This window comes from Solea senegalensis, unplaced genomic scaffold, assembly GCF_019176455.1.
Source record: "Solea senegalensis isolate Sse05_10M unplaced genomic scaffold, IFAPA_SoseM_1 scf7180000014353, whole genome shotgun sequence".
Lineage (NCBI taxonomy): Eukaryota > Metazoa > Chordata > Actinopteri > Pleuronectiformes > Soleidae > Solea > Solea senegalensis.
Genome location: NW_025321029.1, coordinates 27,364 through 54,265, shown reverse-complemented (window position 1 = coordinate 54,265; position 26,902 = coordinate 27,364). Strand labels below are relative to the sequence as shown.

Genomic DNA, 26,902 nt, shown 5'->3' with positions numbered 1-26,902 from the left:
TATGGATTGGGAAAGAAAACGCTTAATGATTTTCGATTACATGTCTAAGTACTTTACACAACGTTGACGTTGGATGGAGATGGATGGATGGATATCGTTAGAAGAGTCTTCAGTTAGTAGTCAGGTTAGTACTCAAGTAGAGTAGCCTGTGATTACTTCTGGTGAACAATTTCAGAATAAAAGTAGTTTTGTTATTTGAATGGCCAGTTATGGATAACGCGATATTGACAGTATTGACATCGATACATTGGTTTGCTAATACTGATAAACATGTATTACATTGTGCTAAAGTCAGCTTTGTACCTTATCTGATTATTACAATTTAACTAGTATCGTCAATTTATTGTGTGTTTTGTATGATGTTTTTTTCTCCTGTAATGTTTTTGTTGCTGTTGTTGTCTTGTTACTGATATTGTCTGTAATGTTTAGTATGTCTTTTACTGTCTTTTAACTCTCTGCCCAGGGACCAGAGATGCAAATTAGCTATTAACTAAACTTAACTAAATTAAATGAATAAAAACAAGTCAGTGAAACGATGGAAATCTCAGTTTATTTATGTACAGATATTCAGGTGAGATACTGGGAGTCAGGTAGAGTTATTTAAACTGGAGTAGATTTGTGTTCTGGAGCAAAGAAAAAAACATAGAAGGAAACATAATTTTTTAACTTAGGGATGAAACTAAAAATGAGCTCAAATAATGAATCCTTCAATCTACACAGCTAATCTGTTTATTTCATAGACTTCAATTTAAAAGCATTTCACCACTTTCCAAACTACGAAAACAAAATAATCTCCATTCAAAATGATCCTAAATAAATAATCAAACACAGAATAGTCTAAACTCAAGCCATAAAGTTTCAAAAGAAAAAAGAAAATCTGATACACACCAATACCTAAATCACTTTTTTTAGTACTACCACCAAAACAAACAGTGCATTAATTCTCAACCTTAAACCAACCTTTTCCACCCAATGATGCTGTTTTTTTGTTAAATAAAATTAAAAAAAACATTTTCAACCATCCACTTGTTAACCTGCCGTTGTCTCATTGAATTCACAGTTAAGACCTTACTAACATCACATTACTAAGTATTTTTACCCCATTAATAAAAACTTGACTTTCTCTTCAATAGAATAGTATAGAATTTTTTTCTTTCAGCTGTCATAGATCTTACTCCGTTTTCATTTTTGTGACACTGTGATGGTCCACGGGTAAGTTTTTGTCTCGCTAATCTGTTCATATCTGAACACCAAGAAGAAAAAAAAAAGTAGACCAGGACGTTTTATGGGCAGGGGTAAGTGGACAAGATGCGTCCTCACAATTTATTAGCAGATTGGTCACAGGAAGAGAAAAAGCAACACTTTTACAGAGAAATGAGGGGGGAAACAGAAACAGCTGACACGGGAACAGAAATATTTACTAACAAACTCATGTGTAATGATGTCACATTTCTGTACAGTGGCCAAGCCTTTCAGACAAGTACATGAGAACACAAGGATGCAGGAAAGTAGTACATAAGTTATGCAGGTGTTTGTCAGCTCCTCTGTATTGCATGCATTGTTTTCTTCTGAACCAAGGTGCTTCTGCGTGCAGACTGATTTTTCAACGCCTGCGTCAAAACTATGAGGGACTTCACAAGGCTGCATTTGCTGCGGTGCTGCATCATTCTCGCACACACACACACACACACACACACACACACACACACACACACACACACACACACACACACACACACACACACACACACACACACACACACACACACACACACACACACACACACACACACACACACACACACACACACACACACACACACACACACACACTTCCCCTGTCACTCAAAACAAAAACAAAAAAATACTAAACAAACCACAGCTCCGCCCACACACCAGTTCATCGTTCCCAGAATGAGGGATAAGTCGCTCCATAAAATGCTTCTTTATAAAAGAAAAATAGATATTTATACAACTGTACACGTCATCTATACAGCACAAGGACAGGGAGCACGGTAAGAAGGGAAATTATCTCCAGAAATAAGACAAAATTCTGGCTCTAGCACCTTAATCCCTCCAGCGTATGCAGTGCTCTTCTCCTTTATCTGTGGGAGAAGGAACATCCCTCACTCTGCCCAACAAGGCCAGTTCTCCAGAGAATGGATGGGGCTTAACACAATTCTTCTATGATCCACTCATTCATTCATCCATCCATCCTCCACTAGTGTGTCCAGGACTGGATGAATGAGCTGAGTGCAGAGAAAGCTCTGGCCCCCTCGCTTTTTAGATTAGACGCTTCATGATGGTTTTGTTGAATTCCTCCTCAGCAGCCCCGACGTAAGTAGCTCTACTACAGATTCAGTCCTCTCAGTGGGAAGCGAATGTCCATCACACAATTCCTCAGACCCGTCACTGCTTCTCAGCCTGAGTCTGAGTCGCTTGTGTCCGAGGATGAGGAGGAAGATGATGACGAGGAAGAGTCTGAGGAGGAGCTGCTGGCACTGAGGCGTGATGGCTGGGTGTGGGTTTCAGCTGCAGGTTTATCTGCTGCACCAGAAAAAAGCAGTCAAGAATACGTGATTTAGAACAAACACACATCAAATAAATAACATAAAACCATTCATTTAAAGAAAGTACATCAGAAAAGTAGAAAATGTAAAAAAAATCTTTATCTTCCACCTTATTATGAATATGAGGAGAAAAAGTATTATGATTAAACTGTTATAATCTTTCACTCTATTTCATAACTTTTTTTGCTAAATTAAATTTTATTAGTTACAGCTGATTTAGTTTAGTTTAATTTGTCTAGAGCTGATACAATTACTCGATTAATCAATCACTAAATCAACTTTTTGATTAATTGATTAATCACTTTGAAGCTTCTTTCATTATTAAAACAAAATTTCTGATTGTTTCAGCTTCTTATGTGAATGTTTTCTTCATTTCTTTGCTCCAGATAACAAAGAAATAATTTAAACTGAATTGATTACTCAAGAAAATAATAGACAGATTAATCGCTTATGAAAATAATCGTTAGTTGCAGCTCTAAATTTGCGCGCAAAACCCTTTGAATGACATTTGTTTAGTTTAATTGGACCTTTTAATGACAAACACCTCACACAGCACACATGACACGTCTGCCACACTGCAGTAATCAATACAGCTGTGTCAGGGAGCACAATATTTGTTGACTTACAGTTGGAGCATAACATTTTTGAAATGAATGGTGGTAAATGCATCAACCAACAATGTGTTGAATTTATATTAACACAAAATCAGACTGAGAGTATCATCAGTGGATCCTAATAGTTACTACTGTGTTATCAGTGCCATTTTAATATCAAACCGTTACTCACTGTGCTCTTTGAGAAACGTGTATATGAGAGACTTACGTTTGGTCTTTGGAGGCTTCTTTCCAGAGTTCAGCTGACCACTGACGTCCATCAGCCTTCTCTCTAGCTCCAGCTGCTTCTCAAGAGCGAGCTCTTCACGTGATTTTCCAGCACTGTTCTTACTACTTGCTACATGCAAACAGACAAAAACATAACTTAAGAGCAATGTTTAAAATATCTTTATAATTTCCCCCCTAACACTTGATAATAGTAATAATCTAGATTTTACATATGATCTCATAATTACTTACAAAACTCTTAACAGTAATACACATACAATGATCTGGTAGCCTTTGTTCTACATACCATATGGTTTTCGGGGTTTTTTCCTCAGGCACGTCATGACGTATCTCTCCAGCTCCCGCAGCGTAGATGGCTTCAGTGTTTCAAAGTCAATCTCAATCTCCTCAGGGTTGGTGTCTCTGAGCGAGGGCTCGCGGGACTGGATGATGTAAACGACACGGCCCAGCTTCTCACCGGGCAGCTTGTTGATGTCCAGGCTGAGCTGACGCTTCTCGTCATACGACATGGGCGTCGTCTCCTCCTCTTCGTCCGAGTCAAAATGACTCACGATGGCGGTCTGGAGCGGCGGCGGCGCACTAAATATCACGCTGCTCTTTTTGGTTCTGATTGGAGAAGAGAGAAAAGATAAAAGCATGGTCATAAGAAAGAGAGCACGATTTTAAGTGTAATGTAAATGACAATTTTAAGGAACATGATACAGTGTGTTTGACTTTCATGGCACTCATAAAAAGTCTGTGGGGTATGTTTCAAATGCTGCAACTAACGCAGCATGCACCACATACTTTTAGTTACCAAAACTACCCACTAGGTGTCAGTACTCACTTGCTCTTGTTGTTTTTCTTGCTTGGTGCTTTCTTCATCGGTATCACTGGACAGCCCACTCCTGCTCGGCTGCTTTTTGTTTTTGGAGTCTTGGTTATTTTTGGCGTCTTCACTGGTTTAATAGGCAGTAGCTCTTCCTCTATCCTCCGATGCTTCTCTTTTTCTACCTTCTTCTTCTTTTTCTTGTCTTTCTTCTCCTTCTTTTTCTTGGGCTTGACAATGGGGCCCTGGGAGAGAGCTGTGAGCTGCTCGTGCACAGCTTTTAGCTGATCGGAAACAGATGGATGAGTCATGAATGAAATCCCAGGATGGGAATCAAATGGTTAACTTAAAGCACCACGTTAGTCATAGATACCTGTTCCTGCAGTTCTGCCAAACGGTTTGCTCGCTCTTCCTCCGAGTCGGAGCTAGGGCTGCTCTCACTGTCCTCACTTTCACTGCTGACCTCACTTTCTGATGATGATGAAGAAGAGGAGGAAGAAGAAGAGGAGCTGGGCGGTGCTGGTGGCTCATCCGGCATCTTAGCAAAACAGAACTCAAAGACGTCCTACATATCAAGAAAAATAGGATGTAAGAGGATCAGCTGAAATGAAAAAAAGAACGATGTGATGAGCCACTCAACAGAAACAGTACCTGGAGTTTTCTGGCCATGGCCACCACATCATGGTCAGGAGGGTTGTACTTGTAGCAGTTTGAGAACATCAGTCGGACATCAGCTGAAAACTGCTGGGCATCACGATACTCTCTGCTGTCCATCTTTTGCTAAGAGATGAGGAGGGATTTTAGCCAAAGTAGACATTTCAGAATAACAAAACAAAGAACATGTCTGGGATTTTCAAACCATGACAGCAAACAATTTATCAGAGAAATTAACATAAATTAAGGGGAGGAAGAGCTATTTAGATAATTGAGTTTGAGTTACCTTGATGGTGTTGAGGTCCATGGGTTGTTTGATGATGTCATGGTAGTCGTGAAGACCAAGTGACGTGGCATCGACAGGCTTGTAGAACGGCCACGCGTACGCTGCATGCTTTTTCGACAACAGCTCCTTCAGGACGCCACTGCAGTAGCGAAGCTGTGGACTCAGCTTGCTGCGGCGCACTGGTGGAGGCACAATAGAGTCTGGCAAATCCTTTTTTGGAGGCTTGATGGGGCGGCCGCTCACTCCTCTTCTACTGTTTGCTGCTGCTTTGGCATCCATCATGACTGTACCATGGCCCATTCCCATGTCCATGTCCATGTCCATCCCAAGCCCCATGCCCATTCCCATGCCCATGCCCATACCCATTCCCATTCCCATTCCCATCCCCATCCCCATCCCCATTCCCATCCCATGGCTGAGGCTGAGACCTTGGTTCATCCCAAGGGCAGAGTTGTGGTCCATCCCAAGAGATGTCAGGGTGAGTGGCGAGTTGTGTCCATCGCCCATCCCCAGGCTGATGCCGCTTACGCCCATTGTGCTCATAATCGGCATGGCTACAGTGGTGGGAGTGGTTGTGTCTGCTTTCCTCTTTACTCCCTTTTTCTGTGATTGCAGAGAAGGAAATGGCAGATCAAAGAGGGGTTCTCGGAAATAAATGTCTTTCTCATAAAAATAAAACACAAACCATTTACCTTGGCAGTGGGCTGTGTAGGAGGCAAACTCGTGATGGTGGGGATGCTTTGTTCAGCTGGAAGCATGGGCAGCAAGCTCTTGCTCACAAGTGTTTGTGGAGGGGTAGAGACGATGGAGTCAGGGGTTTCTGGAGTGGGAGGTGAGTATGCAGACTGAGAGACAGCTGGGACCTGATGAGCTGTCGTCACTCCTCCAGAGACTGAAAGAAAGGGGAGGGGGCAGATTCAGAATAAATAAACACTCTGTAAAATTGATTCATGCACGTGTTATTATACTACATGTGGGGTTTTTTGGTTGTTCTTTGCTTGCAGCCAGTGCTAACCTGCATTACCTCTGCCTTTTCTGCCAAGTTTGGCTGGTTTGCTCCGTGGAGGCGGTGGAGGTAGCTCCAACTCCTCCTGGGGCATCTGGGCCACTTTCTGCAAGAATGCCTTCTCCAGAGACTGAGCCATCAGGACAATGTCGTCTGTCGGCTGCAGAGTAGAATTTTGGGAAAGGAGTTACAAGAGCATATAGGTCAAATTTTCCCGGAAAAGCGGTCACTTATAAACCGAGCTAAAATAACAACAAACAAACCATTTCTTCATTTTGAAACTATGGCTGCACTTTCTGATACTTCACATCCTAATTTTTGCTGATTCCTGGAGGAACTAAGACATACCCAGAATCACAGACATGTTTTCCCTCACATGAGTGAGGAACATGGTGTTGACTGTTGAGGAGACTTTAAGGCACAATTGATTTTCTTTTACTTTCATTATAGAAATTGGCCACTCAGAAAGAAAATTGTGTGATAATGCTTCTCACTTTGCCGAGCCCGACTGGCACATAACACTCTTAGATCTAATACACACACACTCTTACCTTATTATAAATGTAGCAGTTGGTAAACATCGTGTTGAAATCCTGCATACACTCACTGGCACTGCGGTAGTAGTTATTTTCAAGTCTCTTCTTAATTGTACCCATGTCCATGGGGTTTTTAATGATCTTGTGATAGTCCTAGAGGAAAACAAATATTTTCAGGTCAGAAAATAAGGCCAGTCATGTCATAATAGCTCATATGTACTTGTTGATAAACCATCTTGTGTGGCTCTATCATACAAACATGAAAACTATTAACCTGAGGCAGCTTAACTAGTGTCTGTTACACTTATTATCAGCATATTTGTTTGTATGGCAATACTTCATTTGACATAGTAAGTAGGGTATATAACAGAAGGTTACACATGATGCATCTCCACGATAATGATGATGCAATTTACAGAGTTAAACCTATAGAGAATGTTTTTCAAACCAGCAGTAATCATTATTGATAATAAGGCATTTTGTTTTGTTTGACTAATGCTCCCAACATCCACACTCACTGGCAGGTTGAGCTTGGATGCATCTACAGGTTCATGGAATGGCCAAGCAAAGTGATGCCTCCACAGAGACTTAAGCAGGACTTTCTGCAGAAATTGAAGTTGGTTGGTCATCTTCCCCTGGCGGGTGGGGTCTTTCACAGGGGGTTGTGGGGGTCCCAGTAGGGTCACATGACTGATGGGGGGCATTCCAGGACTCTCAAAGCCCTCGTAGAGCAGTGACGGTTTTCGGATGCGTTTTCCAGCCATACCAGAGCCCTGGTCCACCGGTGTGACTCCCATTATGCCCATCTCAACCCCAATGTGGGAGCTGCAGAAAATTTAACAAATACAAGCAATCAAACAAACTAACAAACACAAACAAGGTTATGGGATGTGTGAGGTTGTTGACCTTGCAAACACACCACTTTGGGTCAGACAAGTATAGAACAAATTATTCTGTCAGAGAATCAGCCTTAAAGGGAATTAAGTTATCAAACGAGGAGTTCACATCCAACTCATATTGTTTGGTTAGGTCAAGATAAAAAATGTATGCAAGATAATGAATATCTTATCAAACATCTTCAAAGTCATTAAAGCCCACAGAAACCAATTTTGCTTAGGACAGTTAAACCACCCCACCAGTGTGTCCACTCCTACACTAACACATGTCCCTGCAAGCTATGGGACTTTTGTATAAAATGTTTATCTATGCTATTAGAACTGACATTGTAAGTAGAACATAAGAGATTTCATAGAACATAGTAATTTTAATAAAGCCATGTCAGTCAGTCAGTCATCATCTAACCGCTTTGGTTAAACCAGATGAATACCCATATATAATAATTATCATTTGACTGCTTTTTTTCTTAACCAGTCAATCATTTTCTACTTCTTAAATGTCAATATTAAATGTGTTTCTTTGCTACTCAGTAGAGGGAAAAATAGAAAAACTTCTGATTGTGGACAAAACAAGCAGATGCTATTATTGAGAGGTTTGGAAACAGGTTTTTTAACCACATTGACATTTACATAAATTTGACATGGACAAACAATTGACATTTCCAGTCTAGAAACATTAATGTTCAATATGTATTTTAATTATTTATCTTATTGTGTCATCATAATATTCACTGGCTTTCATCCTACCAACAATTATTAACTCTGCTAACCCAACTACATACTCGCAGTCATACACTTACCATGCAAATCCCCTTCACAAGACAAGCACAAGTCACACATTCTTTACATTACTCAACAAGCATATATCAGTCTGGCCTCAAATGCTCAACTGCCAAACTGTCACAGATAGTATTGGGAGGATGGGCATTGCAACTACTTCCTCCTGTGTTCACTGAACAAGGATAAGCTCAACCTACATCACAACAGAAAAAAGTATTCTCCCAAACGATAATGGGCAGCGCTTCAATTGCCTTATTACAGCAGTGACTGGGCTATATTATAGTTTTTCAAATGCTAATGACACCACCCCAAACTGTTTTCAACCAGCTGCTTTGCATGGCAGAAATGTACACTCAACTGTGTTATGCAGAATAATCAATGTTACCAGCCCTCAGTTTACCACTGCAAAATAAGGAGTACACTTAGTTTCCAGAGAGCCTGCTGTCCGCCTGTTAGGTCATACAAATATTGAGCAAAAGTAAATATTGAGTTCTGTAACCAGGCTTCAAAAAATATATTATATGTCTGAGCAACACATGGTATAGTACTTCAATAGTTCTACTTTAATCTGATCCATAGATCTGGTACAAATATCAACAAATGTGACAGCCCCACACACGCCTCTTATAATTGGATCTAGATCTACTTAATGCTCCCTGGGTCGGGGTCACACAAGAATTAAACGGGGCTATGTCATTCTTTAGTCTGGCATCATTTTCCACCTGGAAAAAGGTTACATCGAGGCTGTTGTATTAAAAGTTTTTGTTAAAATTCAATGTTTGAGAATCTGTAACGCTCTAAGTTGACCTGACTTACCTTTATTTTTATACCAGCTACTGTTTAGTCTACTAGACACTTCCAGTAGTATGTCTCACCATGTCCACAGGTGTAAGGAACATCACACCCCCCCCATACACATGCTGAATTTAGTGTGAGTCTCAAGCACTAAGAGGATATGATAAGTTAACTTTGAATGATACAATAGTTGGACAAATTTCACTTGTGCTCGAGATCTTGAGGTCAATGGCATGCAGAAATCAATTGCAAAACTCGCCCCAAAATTTGCTTTGGAAATCTACATATTATGATGAAGCGTCATATTGTGAATAACAAATGCTCTGGGGCATTATTGAGTCAGTGCATTTTTAGACTGCGTTTATCTGTACATTGACAGGACAGAAAGCCTCAACTCGTAATTTGTAGTTTGAGCAAGCCATTTTCAATGATGCAACTTTTGGAAACACATTAGAGTTAGTATACTTTATTATTAAAAAATGAATTATCATGTACATCACATAATACAACTAAACAAACAAAATGTTGTAGTGGACAAACGGAGCACTTATTTCTTGTATAAAAGAAAAACTTCACACATCATTTGAATAATGCAACGGATAAATCAAGAGTGCTACAATAAAAAGATACCTTTACCGCAATTAAAGCTGCTGCACACGCTTGAGTTTGAGTGACAATGAGCGCTGTAACCTGGCAACCGAATGAAACACCCAGCACACACAGACAACCCAAGCCGTAACATTTAGTTATTTGTCTATTTGTCCTATCTGGTCATAAACACATAACCAATGTGTTGTGTTCGCAAAATTAGTGAAGATCACTGCAAGCTACTTTGTCCAGGCGGCTAACGACCATCATATCAACCCCTGAACGTCACATGACTACAATAACAACCCGACGAGTGGGCTGAAATGCAATGATTCAACTCATACGTATTCAAATGACCATGATTTGTATCAATGTAGCATTAAGGCGGAATTAAACCCTAACGCCATGCATTGCAACCAATCCACTACTTTAACGACAGAGACGCAGCCTCGCACCGGAAGGTTTGAAGCTAATGCTACCAATGCTAACACCTACTGCAGGCAGCGATAGAGCGGCAAGCGGCAGAGGCGCTCCGAAGATGGCGCCGATATAGTCCCACTTATAACCGACGGACATTTATGAATTCTCCACATACTATTCGAAAATACCCCCAGCGTTTACGACGTGACAGGCTTTCTCCTGCAGCACTATTTATTTAAAGTCCACTGTATCCTCCACCCGTAATAACAAAACACGGGCTGCCAGCATCGAAACTCGGGGAAAAAAACAATCACGAAAATGTTTAATAAATACTCCGTCTGGTGGAAAGCTGAGAGTCAATTTTACCGGTAGATACCTGTCAAGAGGCGGGTTAACAGCCATATCCATGAGGATGGATCCGGATTGTGTTTAACCCTAGACTCAAACCAGGATCCGTCACGGTTCGTCAATGATTCCGTTCCCCGCCACGACGACCACCTTCCAATGCGCTTCGTTGAAATGGCGACTCTGCGACTACACCCGTGCTTTTATAGACCAACAGCTCACTCTATTGGATAGACCTCCTCAATATGTCCGCGCCCTCTGCGTTTCTATTGGCTACCGGAGACGTCCGTCAAAGTCTCCACACCCCTGCACGCTGGAGTTCCACTGACAGGCTTTCGACCCAACCTATTCGCAAGGTTAACTGTCAATCAATCGAGATCAGCGATGCTGTTGGTTGAGTCGACCCAACACAACAGAGACGTTGCCTCAAACTGGCTCTTCATTGGATAGTGTACAAAATGGAGGAACACCAAAACCACCCTTCTACTTATCGTATTACATTACGTCAACGTGTGCAAAGCGGCGGCGGTGATTGGTCGAATCAACAGTAACGCGGGCTTCCGAAGCAAATGCCAACAATCCAATTGGTTCTTCTACTGGGTCACGTGTACTCCTCAGGAGCTACAGGCCTCTCCCCAAGAGATCGCTTCTTACCAGAATATCCGCATTTCTGTAACACAACAGGCGCTCGGTCGCCATCTTGAAGTACAGTGAAACCAAAGTATAAAGTCGAAATACTTATAATATGCCGGACAAAAGGTCACACAAACCACAATTAACTAAATTCCGTCAACATATACCTATAATAAACATCCAAATCGCTGATAAAAGAGAGCCTGTGATTCAGAACACAGTCAGTCAAAGGCCTCTCCGTTTCCAGCATGGACATGATTAACAAAGAAAACAAATCTCACTTAATCAACTTAATATACAACAATGAGGAACAAGACGCCATTTACATCATCCAACATATACAATAACTAACCATACATGCTACCATACTAACTATCCACTGAATGACGCAGCAGTTTCTACCACTGATCTGAAGCCACATTTATCGAAGTACACAGTTGTTTTCTACCAAACAGACAAAACACACTACAGCTGAATGAAATTTGAAATATTATCCAATTTAAATTGTACAAACCAAACTTGGCGTTTGAGACTGTAAATGAGTAATTCAAACACAAAACTATAAACACTGACAAAGATTAGCATTACCGAGATAACAAACCTTTATACGAAATGTATTTGAAGCAAAAACGACTGAAACTCAAAATTCCACGACCATACAAAGAGGTTACCTAATCACATGCGCCCATCCCCCACACCAAGGTTACAGCTGCTCTGCAATGTCACTCAAATAAACGTTGAAAGTAACACTTGTATCCTTAAAACAATATTGCATTAGCACAAGTGTTGACAACTTAATTCACTGAAACCACCAAGAAACTTTGTGTCAAAAAGTTTGAGGAAAAAAATCCAAAGGAAAAATAAATTAATATATATTTTAAAAATATAAAAAATCTCAAAGTTAGAGTTAATATCAAATAACGACTGGTAAATCCCAAATCAAAGCGAAACCTTTTCTTCAAATAATCTTCTTGTCTTCCATCTCGATACTCTTTAACCAACACATTTCCCTCCAATATGTCCGCCTTCTTCCACGATTCCCAGCACAGGGTGGGGGAGGGGAGTCATGTGACGAAATACGCCCAAGCGCACAGTTAATCACACTTGAACACGTGGCATTACGCAAAGCAAACACTCATTTAAGCATATCCACACATCCCCGTGTCCACTCGATGCGGTATCCTTCGAGTTTCATGCTCGGATTTAAGAATAGAGTTGAAAAAATATCCGAACAAAGAGCCAAACGTCCTCTTCCTTTGGTTCGCTGTGATTGGCCAGGCTTGATCACATGACAGAGACACTTTTAGTATTATCAATGGTGTTCCTTCATTTAAAACGTTCCTCCATACTCGATCAGTATAATCCTCCATGGCTAACATTTCTCTACAAGTAGTCTCAAAAGTGACACTTTACGCTTCTCCATCAAGATGATCATTGCTGTCGGGCTCAGTGTCTCTCTTTTTCATCGCAAGGTGGGCGCATGCGTCCTAATCGAGCCTCAATAGTAGTGCAAGAGGTTGAGCTAAAAGTACCCCCCACCCCACCCTCCGAAAAACTGCATTTAAGTGGAAATGGCTCCCAAATAAATTAATTAACGATTTAATAAAAAAAATTGTTGCAGATAACAGACTAAATTCAGTAATCAAATATAAAAATATATGACCAAGACCAATATCTGTTATTCTGTGTTGTCATGCGTGACTCATATAATATGATAATAGCACCATGGTTTAAAACTGAATTGCACAGTGCATATGTTCATTGTGGATTTGATAAAGTTTCAATCGGATATTTTATGCATGCTTCTCTGTAGGTCCTTTTATTTCATATATTTTATTCCAATATTTCATTTATATTCCCTGCATAGGTTCAGTATGTTCTTGTAATGTAAGTATTTGCACTTTTTCTGTTATTTTTTCCCATTTCTTTTCTTTAGATCTTTTATGATCTGTAAAAAATGAGTTGTCTGTGTTCTTTTTATTTAACTACTGAATTTGACTTTTTATTAAAGGACCAAGTTAATCCAAGTTGCCCTTGTAACAGAACTTTGGGATATTTGACTTTTTTATTATATGATATTTGTTATTTATTTATGTATTTATTGAAAATATTGTACATCGCGCTTATGACTAGCACTTCATAGTTTGATCTACTTGAAGCTCTTACTTACTTCTGGCTCTTATTTGTACCCAAATGTTTAAATGCACTTTTGTAAGTCGCTTTGGATAAAAGCGTCTGCTAAATGACATGTAATGTAACGTAATGTAATTTACAAAAGTTCTTGACAAATTAGTCTTGCTTAGATTACACTACATTGTTTGAGTCATACCTTTTAACTTTCTTCTCACTGTTACTGATCACATGGGGGAAACTGTTGAATAAGAATAGTTATTGTTCCCTGAGATAAAACATAAAAATATACATTGTGTCGTCTTTCTTTCTTTAGTTTAGTTTTGTTTTGTTTCTACATGTGTTTATGGAGAACCAGGTTCTGACCTGCAGGAAAAGCCATTTTGGTGGGGGTTACTGGAAGGAGGGAGGGGCGTGTGGATTATGTCAGAATCATGCTTCTCTGAATCATCAGCAGAGCTCTCTCTCTCTCTCCCTCCCTCTCTCTCACTCTCTCTCCAACACAGACACTAGTCTTGCATTGTGAGTTGTGAGGAAACTTATTGACATAATGCAATCTGAAGCTTCTTCGCCTAACATTTAACACCACAACAAAGTGATTCTAACCTTAACCCTATATCGAAATTTACCAATACCTATTAACATTAAAACCATTCATTTTGAGAGGTGATGAACAGTCCTCGTGTCTACACACACACACACACATTCTCCACCTCTGTTGACCTTTTTGTTTTTCTCAGAGCTTGGGGTCAGCTTGTCACATGATGCCAATCGGCCCAGAAATGGTTGCCAAGGAAGCTCTCTCCACAACACCTCTGTACTGAGTCAGCTTGTGAATGTTTCACTAAACATTTAGTACAGACATACCCGACTCACATCAAAGATCGTTTTAATGCTGTTTGCATAAAAACGCCCTTTGGAAACTGATGCAAGCAATTTTCTTGAATTTGTCTTGTGCAGACATTTGTTTAGTGCATGGACTCTGTTTTTCATTTGCATTTTAATGTGTTATATTGCTTTGCATAGTAAAGTATGTTTTCTGTTGTGTTGTGGCAATGTTGCTGTAATCTTTATTGTACCATCTCGCAAACATAGCCATGTGATATTATTTCCTGATGAAACCCACATTTCCAAATACAAATTCAGTTCTGAATAAAAATGTACATTTACTTTTGTGTTGTGTGTGCGTTTAAGACAAAAACAACCCAAATAAACAATTGCATGTTTTTCTTTTTTTTTTTTCTTATTCTTATCATAGTATTCCGTGTAACGCTCAGATTAATTTGTTTTGCAAGTGAATAAAAATAATGGTGACAGGACACATGTGTTTTTATGGTATGATTGTATTATATGAAAATATAAATTAAACTACAGATTTTTGATTTTTTGTCTATTATGGTGCACACAGTCTGTGAAAGATAACTTTCCAAAGCATTGACAACAGCAACTGCTTAATGATGTAGTTATGCAAAATAAGTTGCAAAGGCACACTCGATTATACTCTCAAAAGACTAAGCAAAGAAGATGACGACACTGATCTCCATAGAGATATTTGTATTACAACAGCAACATAATCCAGCAACTTGACAGGCCATGCAGATACAAATAAAATCAGCAGAGAGAATCACTGATATATTTATATACAATATTTAAAAGCAGCTGGAAGGAGTTCTCTAGTTATTCACCACTTTGCAGGAAATATATTGTGGTATGTTGCCATCTAGTGGCCATTGTATTTAAAAAAAGAAGTCACATGAGTTCAGTATAAATATTAGAGTGGAGGCAACATTTACTCTCATTTAATCCAAATAATATAAAGGCATATTTGGTCATAAAACTTTTTTTTAGCATGAGGCAGTTTGTAATTCAAAGAAGATATAAGAATAAAAACGTTACCCCACTATAGCATTTTCTATTCTAAAACATGTTGTAATCTGCCATATGATGCTTGTTACAAACAGTTTAAGACAAGTCATTGTCAAGTTTTCGAGTCCATCTGAAATCAATCGGACTCATGAGTCTTGACAATCAGGCCCTGAGTGCAATTTGAGATTTATATACAGTGTATGTTAAACTGTGGATTACATCGTTACTGTTTATGTTTAAAAAGCATTTTTAATGATGTCAAACATATATTTGGTATCTGCAATGCTTAGACAATACAATCAAAATGTCATTCATTGCAAATGATTAATTATATTATTGATATGCTGCACATGAAATCAACATATTTGAAACCAACTATGGCCTGCCTTGAACACTTTTATTCAAAGTGCCACTGTTGCTCCACTGTATGTGTCTCTGTCTAATTTTAGTTTTTAAAAGAAAAGAAAATATCTTCCATCCTATATCTTACAGGAAATGGTTTGTAATTACTTGCCTGTGTTACAGCAAACTGTTTTGAAGATGAAAATGAACTCTTGATTTTTATCACTTGGGGGCACTCGAGATCTGCTGTAAACCTTTGAATGATTTGGCTCATCATAATTACAGGAAATCACCTGATGGTTTGGTTTTATGGTGAAAATGTCTGAGAGGAACAACCGAGGTGCTGTTGTTCTACCCAACAAACTTTGTCTCAGCTCTGTTTCAGGCTATTGACATCATGTTCCCCATGTCATTCTGCTATCTGGGTGACCCTGTGTAACCGTAACCTCTGACTGATCACAAAGTTGCCTATAATAAAGGGATAGTGTGCCATTTTGCCATCCTCTTTGAAGAGTAGAAATAAATACTGAAATGTTGTTTATTTTATGCTCTCTGATAAAATATGCAGAGCTTACAAAATCTCTGGTCACTTTTGCATGCTCATGGACTAAGGGGATTTGCATTCACGTTGCAATGTGCCTGCTTGCACAAACTGCTTTCCAAACCTTTGCAGTTTGGGATAATTATCCAGTAGATGTCACTCAAGAGCAGGGATTTTAATCTTCTGCTGGTGTAGCTCTGACCAGTCTGCCAGCCTGGTGGTTTCCAGGAAATCACATGGTTATTGGTAAAAGTGCCTAATACAACCAGACGCGGTGCTATTACACTGTCATAAGTCTTTATGTCAGATAAGGGTTGTTAAAAGATAGAAGACTTGTGTCAGTTTTTACAATCAGCTGATAATGTTTTCCTTGTTTGTTTTTTTTGTTTCTTTTTTTAAATAAACCTCAACGTTCTAACCGCTGTTAACCTCGGCTGCTGCATAAGTCTTCAAATTGCTTAATTCCCCAGGGTAAATTAGGGGATTCACAAAACAGCACTGGGGGTTTACCTGGATATAAAACAATACAAAACTCAGAAGTGACTCCACAGTGTATATATGTAGTTACAGTTACCTCAGGTAAAACAATATATATACTGTGTACCTAAGTAATATATTTGGATGTATAAAAACAAATGTTGTCTTTAATTTAAACTTTAGTATTAATTAAATTCACCCATTTTTTTTACCCCCATGTGTAAAAGAGATGAAACAATGTAAGAAGGTGTTGTGTATCTGTTGTGTGTTCAGCTGCATCAGAATTACTGACAAGAGAAGAAAGTATCATTTAACGAGGATATATATATATATATATATATACATATAAGATTTTATTTTGACCTAATTGTGGGATGTGTGCTTCAATAACACCCATGACCTAAGCAACTGTAGGAGATATTACAGTTAGTACACTAAGGAGTTTTCTTTAACATTACTTTTTAAACATTTTACATTCCATACAACTTTACACCATTACGTAAATCAAGTCATCTGAAAGAGAGCCTGACAATAAACAACTCAACAATCTTTCTATTGATAATGCCCACAGCTGCTTTGAGGCTAGTAGAGGAAACTGGTTTATTTCTTGTTGTTTTTCTTTAATTCAAATGCCTTCATCACATTTAGTGTCAGCTGCTGACAAAGTCAGAACACAGTACAAACCAAAAAGGTACACCAGAATGCTTTCAGTCAGACCTTTTGGGCTTGGCTGTGGTTTGGCTGTGGAGTCAGGAAACTACTGATCACACAGCACAACAAAGACAGAAAGTGAAATTAAAAACCAAGAGAAGGGACTTTCCAGGTTGGCTGTGTGGTAACGTGATATGAGGCAGAACAGGTTGTATCACAGATTCACAAGGTCGTCTGTTTGCCATATTTTTCTACCCGCCATTTTGTGTGCTGGCTTAACCTAAGATGGCAGTGACTGTGTACGTCTTTGCAACCAGCAGGCGGCACATGATTACTGATGATTCACCAGGCCGTTTAAAATGTATCTGGTTTAAGAAATAAAATTAAATTCAGCACAGTTGTAAAAAGGCGACAATTTAAAAGAAATATAAAGAAAAGGCTCCAGCACCGAAAATCCCGCTGTCATTAATCTGGGGAAAACAAAATGAATGACGTAGACAAGACATGTGATCTTAGCCACCATTTTGTTGACGAAGAGAAGTCTTGATAAAATGGCGACAACGGTTGCACACACGGAGGCTCTGACGTTTAAGACTCAATTCACCAGGCAACAGGCCAAACTGCCACACAGCCAGGAAAAAAAGTCAGGGACTTCCCAGTATCACTCAAACAATAGAGCCCAACCTTTCACTGTCACTCCTGCATCAGAATGCAATCATGTGGTTTAAAACCAGCAATAAAGTAGATAGGACAACAAACCAGTACAGCATATTTTCTCTGATGATATCAAATATTTGAATCAATGAATGAATGCTCTTCTTTTATGTTTGTGCACTGCTCTTCACTTAATGAATTTTATTGACATTACATCCATGTGGTGACATTTTTAAAAATGATTTCCTGACCATCATTATCTACTGTTGCTGAAAGCCTTTGTTCTGTTTATTCGCATTGTAATGTTGTGTGTGGATACAACTTGTCCTAGGGCTTTATAAATATGTTACATATACTGTATTTCAACATTTTTGGAGACAAATAAGTCAAATGAGGCCACCACTGATGATCCAAGATGTCTAACGTTTATTAGAATTTTATTTGGGAAAGTGTAGTCACTTTTAAAAAGATACAAGGCAATGAAATGGAAAAATCATACACAAATCTCCACATATTGTATCTTTTTTATAGTGAAAATAAAAAAAGGACTATGCCTGGTAACTCACAGTAAATGATTTATTTTTCCTAAAAACATAGTTAAATAAAGTGAAATACCCACATCTTCCCCTTAATCCACATCCATAGCAACATTTGATGGATCTGCCATATTTAATGCAAATTAAAAGACATGTGAAAACATACCCTCCTTGAACATGGAACACACTCTATGTTACTAAATATACAAACATAAATACAGTGATTGGATTCAGCATTTATACACAACATTCTGAACATGTGAACACAGTAAGCACAGCACACTAAACACACTGCATTTTCACAGCGACAGTGTAAGTTTTCACTCAGCAAAGAGCTTTTCCACCAATTTGTAGTAGCTCCCTTTATTGTGCATCAGTTCACAGTGAGTCCCTCGCTCCTCCACTTTGCCACCACTGATCACAATAATCTGATCTGCCTTCTCAATTGTCTGCAGCTTGTGAGCAATCACCAGAAGGGTCTGGTTGGGGCAGCCAGTCAGGGTCTGGTGAACCTGTGCACAGTCCAAGACCAAATGAGTTCATACTGTTTAAATTAAAACAAAGTTATAGGATAATGCAGAATTGTTTTCATTTTTACATTGAAATAACTAACATAACAATAAAATATAACAGTGCCTAATATCAGTAGACATAGCTCATCAAAACATGTAATTATTGAAGAGCGGATGGAGGATAATTTAAGAATGAATGACAAGTGACGCACTACATAATCATTGACAATGAATATGACAATGGTTGCATCTTGGCACAAAACAAATCTACCATTTTAACTAACAGCATATGTTGGTGTATCTATATTCTTACAAAATCCATTATACTGACTTCATGTCAGAGATACACACTTGCATTCAACAGCTTAAAGATTAAATTATAATCACTGTACCTCATTTTCACTCTCAGCATCCAGAGAACTTGTTATTTCATCTAGAATGAGGACCTGTGGCCTCCTGACCAGAGCACGAGCAATGGCGATTCGCTGCTTCTCACTCTTGGACAGCTGGCTGCCACCCTCACCAACCTCTGAGATGTAAGAACAATATGGCATTCATTTTATTATAAAGGATCAAAAAGAGCACATACAAGAAGAGGATTTCTAAATTCAATTCCAAGAGACAAGGTATTCACTAGCGACCAAAATACTGTATGTGCTGTATCTATTTAGGTTTTATTATGCATAAAGTGAAATATGGCTGTTTAAAATACTCAAAATAAATGAATACATTTTCCATCAATCTTGCAAGATATTTTCTCTATTCACAGCCTTTTTCTTAAGAATAAAGTAGGCCTTCAGTCAGCCGGGTAAAAGAGTTCGACAGCACAACAGTTACCTGTATCGTAGCCTTTCGCCAGCTGCTTGATAAAGTCATGGGCGTTGGCTTTGCGTGCTGCTTCCTGAATCTCATCCAAAGTGCACTCAGCAAGTCCATAGGCGATGTTGTCTCTAATCGAGCTGGAGAAGAGCACAGGGTCCTGGCTCACTACGGTAACCTGTTAAACACACCGTTCATCAGCTGCATTCATTGAACAAAACACGTTAGAAAAGTAAACACTACACTCAAATAGTATATATCATGATATTGTGTTAAGGGAAAAAGTATTTTTAGGAGGTAACGGTGACCTTGACCAAATGAAGATTTGCAACAAATTAAAAAATCCCTCAAGGCATTCTTAAGATACTCTGTGTAGTAGAATGAAATAGACAGACAAAGAAACCTTATGTCCTCTGGCTGCCAATGATTTATTACCTTATTGTGGAGGAAGCTGTGGTCATACAATTCCAATGGCTCATTGTCCAAAAGGATTTCTCCAGCTTGCGGGTCGTACAATCGCTGCAGCAAACTCACACAGGTGCTTTTTCCCTCTCCAGACGGACCAACTAGTGCCGTCATCTGACCCGGCTTCAGCTCCAGAGAAATATTCTGAATTCAAGAGACAAAGTGGCTGTAAAGACACAATATGACCATATAGTCTGACACTTACTTAAAGGAAGGAATGAATCCAAAAATCTTAATTCATAATTCATCTGTTATGTGTCATACATTTGTAGGTACCAGTACATACAGTTAGTAATTGCCTTTCCCTGAGGTACCAGCCTGTCTATTTACAGAATGTACCTCAGTCAACCTGCGCCTAACATCTCACCTGCAGCACATTCTTGTCAGGGTTTGAAGGATAGGCGAAGCTCAGATTGTGGAAATTGACGTGTCCTCTCAGCACATCTGGTTTGAGTGTTCCATGTGTGGTGACCAGAGGTTTTCGGTCAATGTACTCAAAGACTTTCCCAGCAGCCCCTACCGAGTTCAGCATGTCCCCAATGCTGTAAGCGAGTGTCTGAAAGATGACAGTCAAGGGACCAGGCTGGAAAAGTGATCACTTAATAACAGATGCTTTCATTTACAGAATTCTTACAAGGTCACACTTGCAACATGTTAAATACAAATCGTTTTGCAAGCAATTATAAATTGCTTTTAATATTTTCTTTGCCTAACTGCTAAACTGTTTACCCTCCAAGCCACTGCCTTTTAGATGATTGCAGTCCTTAGCCCTAACTGAAATCAAACCAAAAAGCATTATGGGATACCCTGATGCTGTCTCCAACGTCAGACTGGTAGAGGATGAACGATAAGAGGCTGCCAGTGGTCATCTGTCCACTCTGGATGAACTGTCTGCCGAAGTACATCATTAGGACCTGAATGCTCAGCCCGATCAACTGAGGGTCACACACACACACACACACACACACACACACACACACACACATAATTAATTATACACTCTATGATCTCCAAAAGATTAAATGAATAACGAAACAAAACAGCTTCTCACCCTCTGTACAAGCAGGTAAACTGCTCTGACTGTGCCTCGCCGGGTCTTGAGAGCATGTGCTTCCATCAGGCGGACATCATAGCGACATGCTTCATGTTTTTCAGCATTAAAGCTGCGAACCACACGGACATTGGACACTACCTCGCTCACTGCTTCATTTGCCAAAGCCATAGAGTCCTGCATTGCCAAAGTCAGCCTCTGAGGAAGCAATGACATGGAAGGAGAAATCAGTTACCAAGAACCAGGATTAGAGATAAAGTAAATGATTTCATATTAAATAAAAACTATCAGCAATGTATTCTTGTCAAAACAAAATCTTTATTCATACAAAATACACAATGTAATGCATTAATTCATACCCCCATCTCATGGAAAGAAAAACATTATATAGTATGTGTATATACTGTATGTGTGTCTCTGTGTGTTTTAGACTTAATTTGCTATTAACCTTCATTTACCTGGTAGTGTGTGTCATAGATGTTCTGAATGAGGCCAGTGATGGGCGTCTCCATCAGTATGATCAACGTGAGCTTCCATGAAAGGCTCAACATCAGGAAAATCATGCCGATCGTCTTAATGAATGTCCTCAGCAGCACATTGACGTTCAAGCACACTGTTTGTCCCATCAGTTTAGTGTCTTTGGACAACCTGTGTGTCAGTTCACCTTCACAGAAAAAAAAAAAAAGAGAATAATTTCAATAATTAATTATTTCCTATTTTATATGATCAAACAATGTATTTCTTGACCAATATGTCTCATCCTGTCCCACACTGCCTAATTCCATCTTATTTTACCCTGTCTTTATTTATTTATTTATTTATTTGTTGATTCTGTCACAAATGAGCACTTGATTCATAATGCACATTCCTTACCTGTCTTCGTGGTCTCAAAGAATCCAATTTCCTGTTTGGTCAAAGCCCCAAAAAGCATGACTTTTATTCTGCACGTGAATGCACTGATGGCACAGAGTAAAAGACCCCCTCTGCAGCCTGCACTCACAGAACTGTGAAGTCACATAGAGAGTTGTTATGGTTAGGTGTGACCTGCAGAGAAATACAAGCTTTTGCACACAGTGGAGGAGAGAAATCATTAATCTCCCATACCTTCCAAGGGAGTACAGGCCCATATAGAAAAGGGCAGATCCAAATTCCATCTGTTTATACTGACCACTTAAGATGTCAATGACTTTCCCAGTGTAGAAGGGGATGGACATCTCACCTGAGAGGAGATGCATAAACACAGGTATAATCACAAACATGCAGAGGCAACAAAACCCTCTTCCTCATGTATTATAATTTATCCCGGAAACTATTGTCCTAGGACATGAGTGTGCTCATAATCCTCAAACCAATATGTGGATTTCAACAAATAAGATTAAAAGTGTTTCACAAACCAAATACAGACTATAATCCAGCAGTGTAGGCAGAAATGTTTTTGGGTGGGCCAGTACAAAAGTGGGCGAACCGTCTTGTTGCAGAAAAAGTCAAAGTAGAAGTAGAAAAGGGGCAAATAAAAACAGACTGGAATAACAGCCATACTTTTAATATCATGGATGGATATCATGCATTGCAAAGGCAATGACAGCAAATGCACATGCAGCTGTTTGGATGGTAGTTCATCAATTGCAGATAAATCGGCAGGTGAACACGTGTCAGCCTGACCAAAGAGGAGCAAGTGGCTGGGGCCGCCGGACACCTTCTTGTGAGCTAATGTGTCTAAACTGGGCTGGGTCGGTACAGATGATGGAGGCTCTGGGGGTGGCCGTGTATCTTGTTCCTCAACTCTTTTGAAGTAACGCGTTAAGGAACTTTGTTTAGCCATCGTTGTAACATTAACACTGAAAAGCCAACTCACATGCTTGTGAACCAAAGCAACAGCAATTACATTCCCCAAGTGTCCAACCAATGGTTCTGTTTTAATTAAACACACAACAAGTTAATAAATCATGTTTATATTTATCTCTTTCTAGCATTTCAGTTTTATAACAAAATGTTTCTTTGACTGGAGATGACTGGCCAATGAGTAATGTGGGTGGTACTGTTTCACCCAGGCCCATTACTGGCTACTGCAGTTAGTTAGTGGCAACATATGAACCATAGAGTGCACAATAACTTCAGGAAGTCTGTTTGATGTAAGGCCCCCCAGGTTCCTTTTTGCCAAGGGACCCCAAAGTGCTTTGAAGCGCACATGCTTTACACAGATAGTCACAACTGAAAACTGGACATTATCATGATCATCATTATCAGTCCGAAGATTGTTCTCACTTCACTGCCACCAGTATATGGGCCATTCTACCGAATTCGTGCAAAGTCCAGAGTTGGAAACACATTTTCAAAAGTTGTTTTTTTCCAAAAACCTTGTCCATACATATATTGTACCATATGTCTATGGTACATATCTAGTAAAGGCGCAGTCAAATTTCATATATTAATGTCTGCCTGTTCTTGAAATGTTTTTCAACTCCTAAAATTTGTCACTACCGTAACACAGCAACACACTGCAATAAAAACCATTATATTAATCTGTTAATATTGTGTGTCCATACACCCTCTAAAGAATAATTTTAGTAATTTATTATGAAGGGTTTTACAACTAAATCAATTAAAATCATTTTTTTAACAAATTTACAAAGTTTATTTTCTAAGACTCATCAAAATTTAAATGCAATCTTTTTTGTAAAATGAATTACACTGATCATAGAGATCTCAGAGTTCATTAGTTATTACATTGAATGTATATTTAACCAATAGTTATCATGAAATGTTATTTAATGACTCAATTCTTATTTTATTTTACAAAACATTCAGTGTTACGGTAGTGACCGCACTGTTACGGTAGTGACCGCACTGTTTTGCTCATGACCACAGTATTTTGTTTGCAAGGTTGTATTATATCCCCTCAACCTTATTGCTTAATATTAACTCATAACCTGCCTTTTAATGTGAATTTTACAAACACAAATGTTATGTCTCTGATATGTGAACTTTAGATGTGGGTTGTCTGCAGTCGTGTTGAGAGCTGCCTGTCGGAGCTGCCTAGTGTTTCTCTGAGCATAGAAACGAGATTGTATTTTCTGAGCAACCTGCTTGTCAATGCGCGTCTTAATCCATGTTTCTCTTTATAATTGGCAGACTTGTATTTTTTTCTGCAAATTGTGCATGAGTGTGTTATGAAAAAGAAGGGTCTTTCTGATATGCACAGGAACTCTGTGCTTCCATACTTCCTTCTGAGTTTTTGTTCTTGCGGAACATTTTGACTTCTCTGGCCTCACGCACAATCTATGGCACCGTTTTCTATATTTTTCTTTCTTCCATTCAAGTTTATTTTTCTGTGGTCACGCATTCCAACGTCTCTTATTAGTCTCACTAGAAGTGCGTTAGTCTCACTAGAAGTGCGTGGAGTAACAGTCTCACTAGAAGTGCGTGGAAGGTAAGGCAGCATGGGAGAAGGCGTGGCAGAGGGTGTGGGAGGTGGTGTGGAAGTTGTGCACAATCTCTCCACCTCTCTTTGACTTTTCACCAATAGCCTGTGATGTTGCTGTCTTTTTCGCCATGATCTTCTGACCTTCCTTTGCTCCCTGTCAGATAAATCACTGATAGATTTGATCTTTCCTCCTTTCTTTCGTTTCTAGTTTCGTTCACTTTCCTTCTTTCCTTATCATATCAAACATTATTTAGCACTCTGAGATTCTTAAGAATGAAATGTGCTTTACAAATCAAATATAATAACAATATTATTATTATTATTATTATTATTATGTTTTAAGAGTATAATGTAATAATAATGATGAAAAATGTCCTTAAATATGTGGAACATTACATGTTGTCACTACCATAATGATTATGTCACAACCGTAACGTTACAATTTGTTACGGTTGTGACTGTTACGGTTGTGACATTTTTAGCTAATTCCTAGCATAACTCAAACATGCTAACAAGTAAATGGCTAGGAACAGATGTTTGAACAGTTGTACACACAACAAAACATAATATTTTGTTTTGAGCCCCCAAAAGTGTATTTACTTGCAGATAATACGTGTACGGTTGTGACAATTATTAATGTAACATGCTGATTTTCAGACTTTGGAACCCATTTACTTAAAAATTATGAGAGGTAATATCTCACCATGCAGCCATGAGGCACAGGGATGCAGTGTCATTTCTTGGTCAGAAATTCTGGGGTGTGACTAAAACCAGGCTCCACCCATGTGGTAAAACAACTCGTGTTACGGTTGTGACGTGAAAGTGTGGGACAGCATTTTTTAAAGCATGTTTTGTAATTTTAAAAAAAACTTCAAAATGAATCTAAATGTTTTACATTCTGTTTAAAAGAAACCAAACATATATTTTAAAATACACTATTGGAAAAAATGACAAAATTCTTTTAAGTATTATTTTCATGGATTGAAATTTAGGGCTTAGAGATTGGGACAACTACTTCCCAATAGAAAGTACCTAGGAAGGTAGCATAAATGATGATTTTGTATATATTTAGCTTAATTACTAAATAGTTACAGTCTTGTGTTTAACTAGATCATAACATCATCTTAGTAAATATTGAAGGTCTGAATTCTTAATTGTTTTGTTAAATAGTTTTTTTATTGTGGGACAGCAATTTGCACGAATTCGGTAGAATGGCCCATATACTTACACAGAACCGCCAAGGACAAGAAGACAAACCCTCCGAGCATCAGCGGGTAGTCGGGCCTGTACAGACGCAGCACTCTCACAAACAGAACTCTCGCCTTCTGCTTCTTCTCTCTCCCGGCCGCAGCCTCGTCCGTGTCCGGGACGATGACCTCCCAGAACAGTGCAGCAGCCAGGGATGCAGCGGTGCACAGTAGCCAGCAGCGAACATCCGCCTGCCGGCCACACTGGTTCTCCTCATGGTACAGCGCCCAGGACCCTGTCTCAAACACCGCAGGGAGTAGACTGTGCGCCGTTAGAACGCGAAACAGTAACGGTTTGATGTGTCCGACTGTGAGCTGAAGTACTGCAGTTAGAGCCAAGCACCGGAGAACCGCGAACACCCAGAGGCGAGCGAAATGTGCAGAGACACTGTGCGTCACGAATGATCCATGTGTGTAGAACACGGACAGATCGACGCAGACGGCGCAACCCAAAGCAGCAACTTTGTAAACGACTGTCATTTTGTTTTTTGCCATTTTCCATCCAGATCCGTCCTAATGTGACTGCTGTGTCGAGCGATATGCATGTTACCTTTCATCTGCTTTTGGTTTCGATTTTAGGCTGGACCAGGGGCTTCCCTGAAACCCAAACAAACCATCTTCCTACTTCAACTGAGCACCTTATTATCAATACTGGATGGAAAATCCACTGTCAGTGTTTGAGCTTCAACTTAGAACAAATGGAAATGTTTTTATAATTGTTCACTGATATGGAATATGCTGTGTAACATTAGACCACTGTTTCAAAGTCAAAAGCACATTAAGTGGAGCAGGCTTCCTACAACACCACAGCTGTGGCGGAGAACTTTATAGTGTTTGGCATTCATGAATGACTTTCAGCAATAATTGGCAAGTAAAAACAGCTATTTTAGTCATGTCTTGCCCAGTTGTGGGTTCAGCCACTACATCTGTGACTTTCACTATAGGCCTATAACTTTAAAACTTAGTGATACGCTGATACACATAGAATAAGGGAGCAGGTTGAAAAAGGTGGTTTATGTATCTTCACT

At 39.2% G+C, this 26,902-nt stretch overlaps 2 protein-coding genes across 4 annotated transcripts; both read right to left on the bottom strand.

The window, feature by feature from the left end:
- Positions 1-531: 531 nt before the first annotated feature.
- brd2a (bromodomain containing 2a) lies at positions 532-12,671 on the bottom strand. 3 transcript variants are annotated; one of them, XM_044016331.1, is made up of 12 exons: positions 10,558-12,671; positions 7,221-7,527; positions 6,718-6,855; positions 6,176-6,326; positions 5,853-6,052; positions 5,161-5,763; positions 4,872-5,000; positions 4,594-4,785; positions 4,239-4,504; positions 3,699-4,018; positions 3,393-3,521; positions 532-2,547 (listed from the first exon to the last, which is right to left on the bottom strand). In XM_044016331.1, exons 1-12 carry the CDS (start codon positions 10,587-10,589, stop codon positions 2,420-2,422), a joined length of 2,595 nt encoding a protein of 864 aa, XP_043872266.1. In that variant the 5' UTR covers positions 10,590-12,671; the 3' UTR covers positions 532-2,419. The 3 variants fall into 3 exon arrangements, with proteins under 3 accessions (XP_043872266.1, XP_043872267.1, XP_043872268.1); XM_044016332.1 differs by having other exon boundaries at positions 532-2,544; XM_044016333.1 differs by having other exon boundaries at positions 6,185-6,326; positions 10,558-12,670.
- Positions 12,672-18,223: 5,552 nt separating this feature from the next.
- Positions 18,224-26,454, bottom strand: tap2a (transporter associated with antigen processing, subunit type a). The gene is made up of 11 exons (XM_044016335.1): positions 25,856-26,454; positions 22,308-22,422; positions 22,077-22,207; positions 21,662-21,867; positions 21,204-21,401; positions 20,959-21,087; positions 20,520-20,708; positions 20,123-20,296; positions 19,706-19,865; positions 19,261-19,397; positions 18,224-18,868 (listed from the first exon to the last, which is right to left on the bottom strand). The coding sequence occupies exons 1-11, from the start codon at positions 26,367-26,369 to the stop codon at positions 18,677-18,679; spliced, it is 2,145 nt and encodes a 714-aa protein (XP_043872270.1). The 5' UTR covers positions 26,370-26,454; the 3' UTR covers positions 18,224-18,676.
- Between the last annotated feature and the right edge of the window lie 448 nt (positions 26,455-26,902).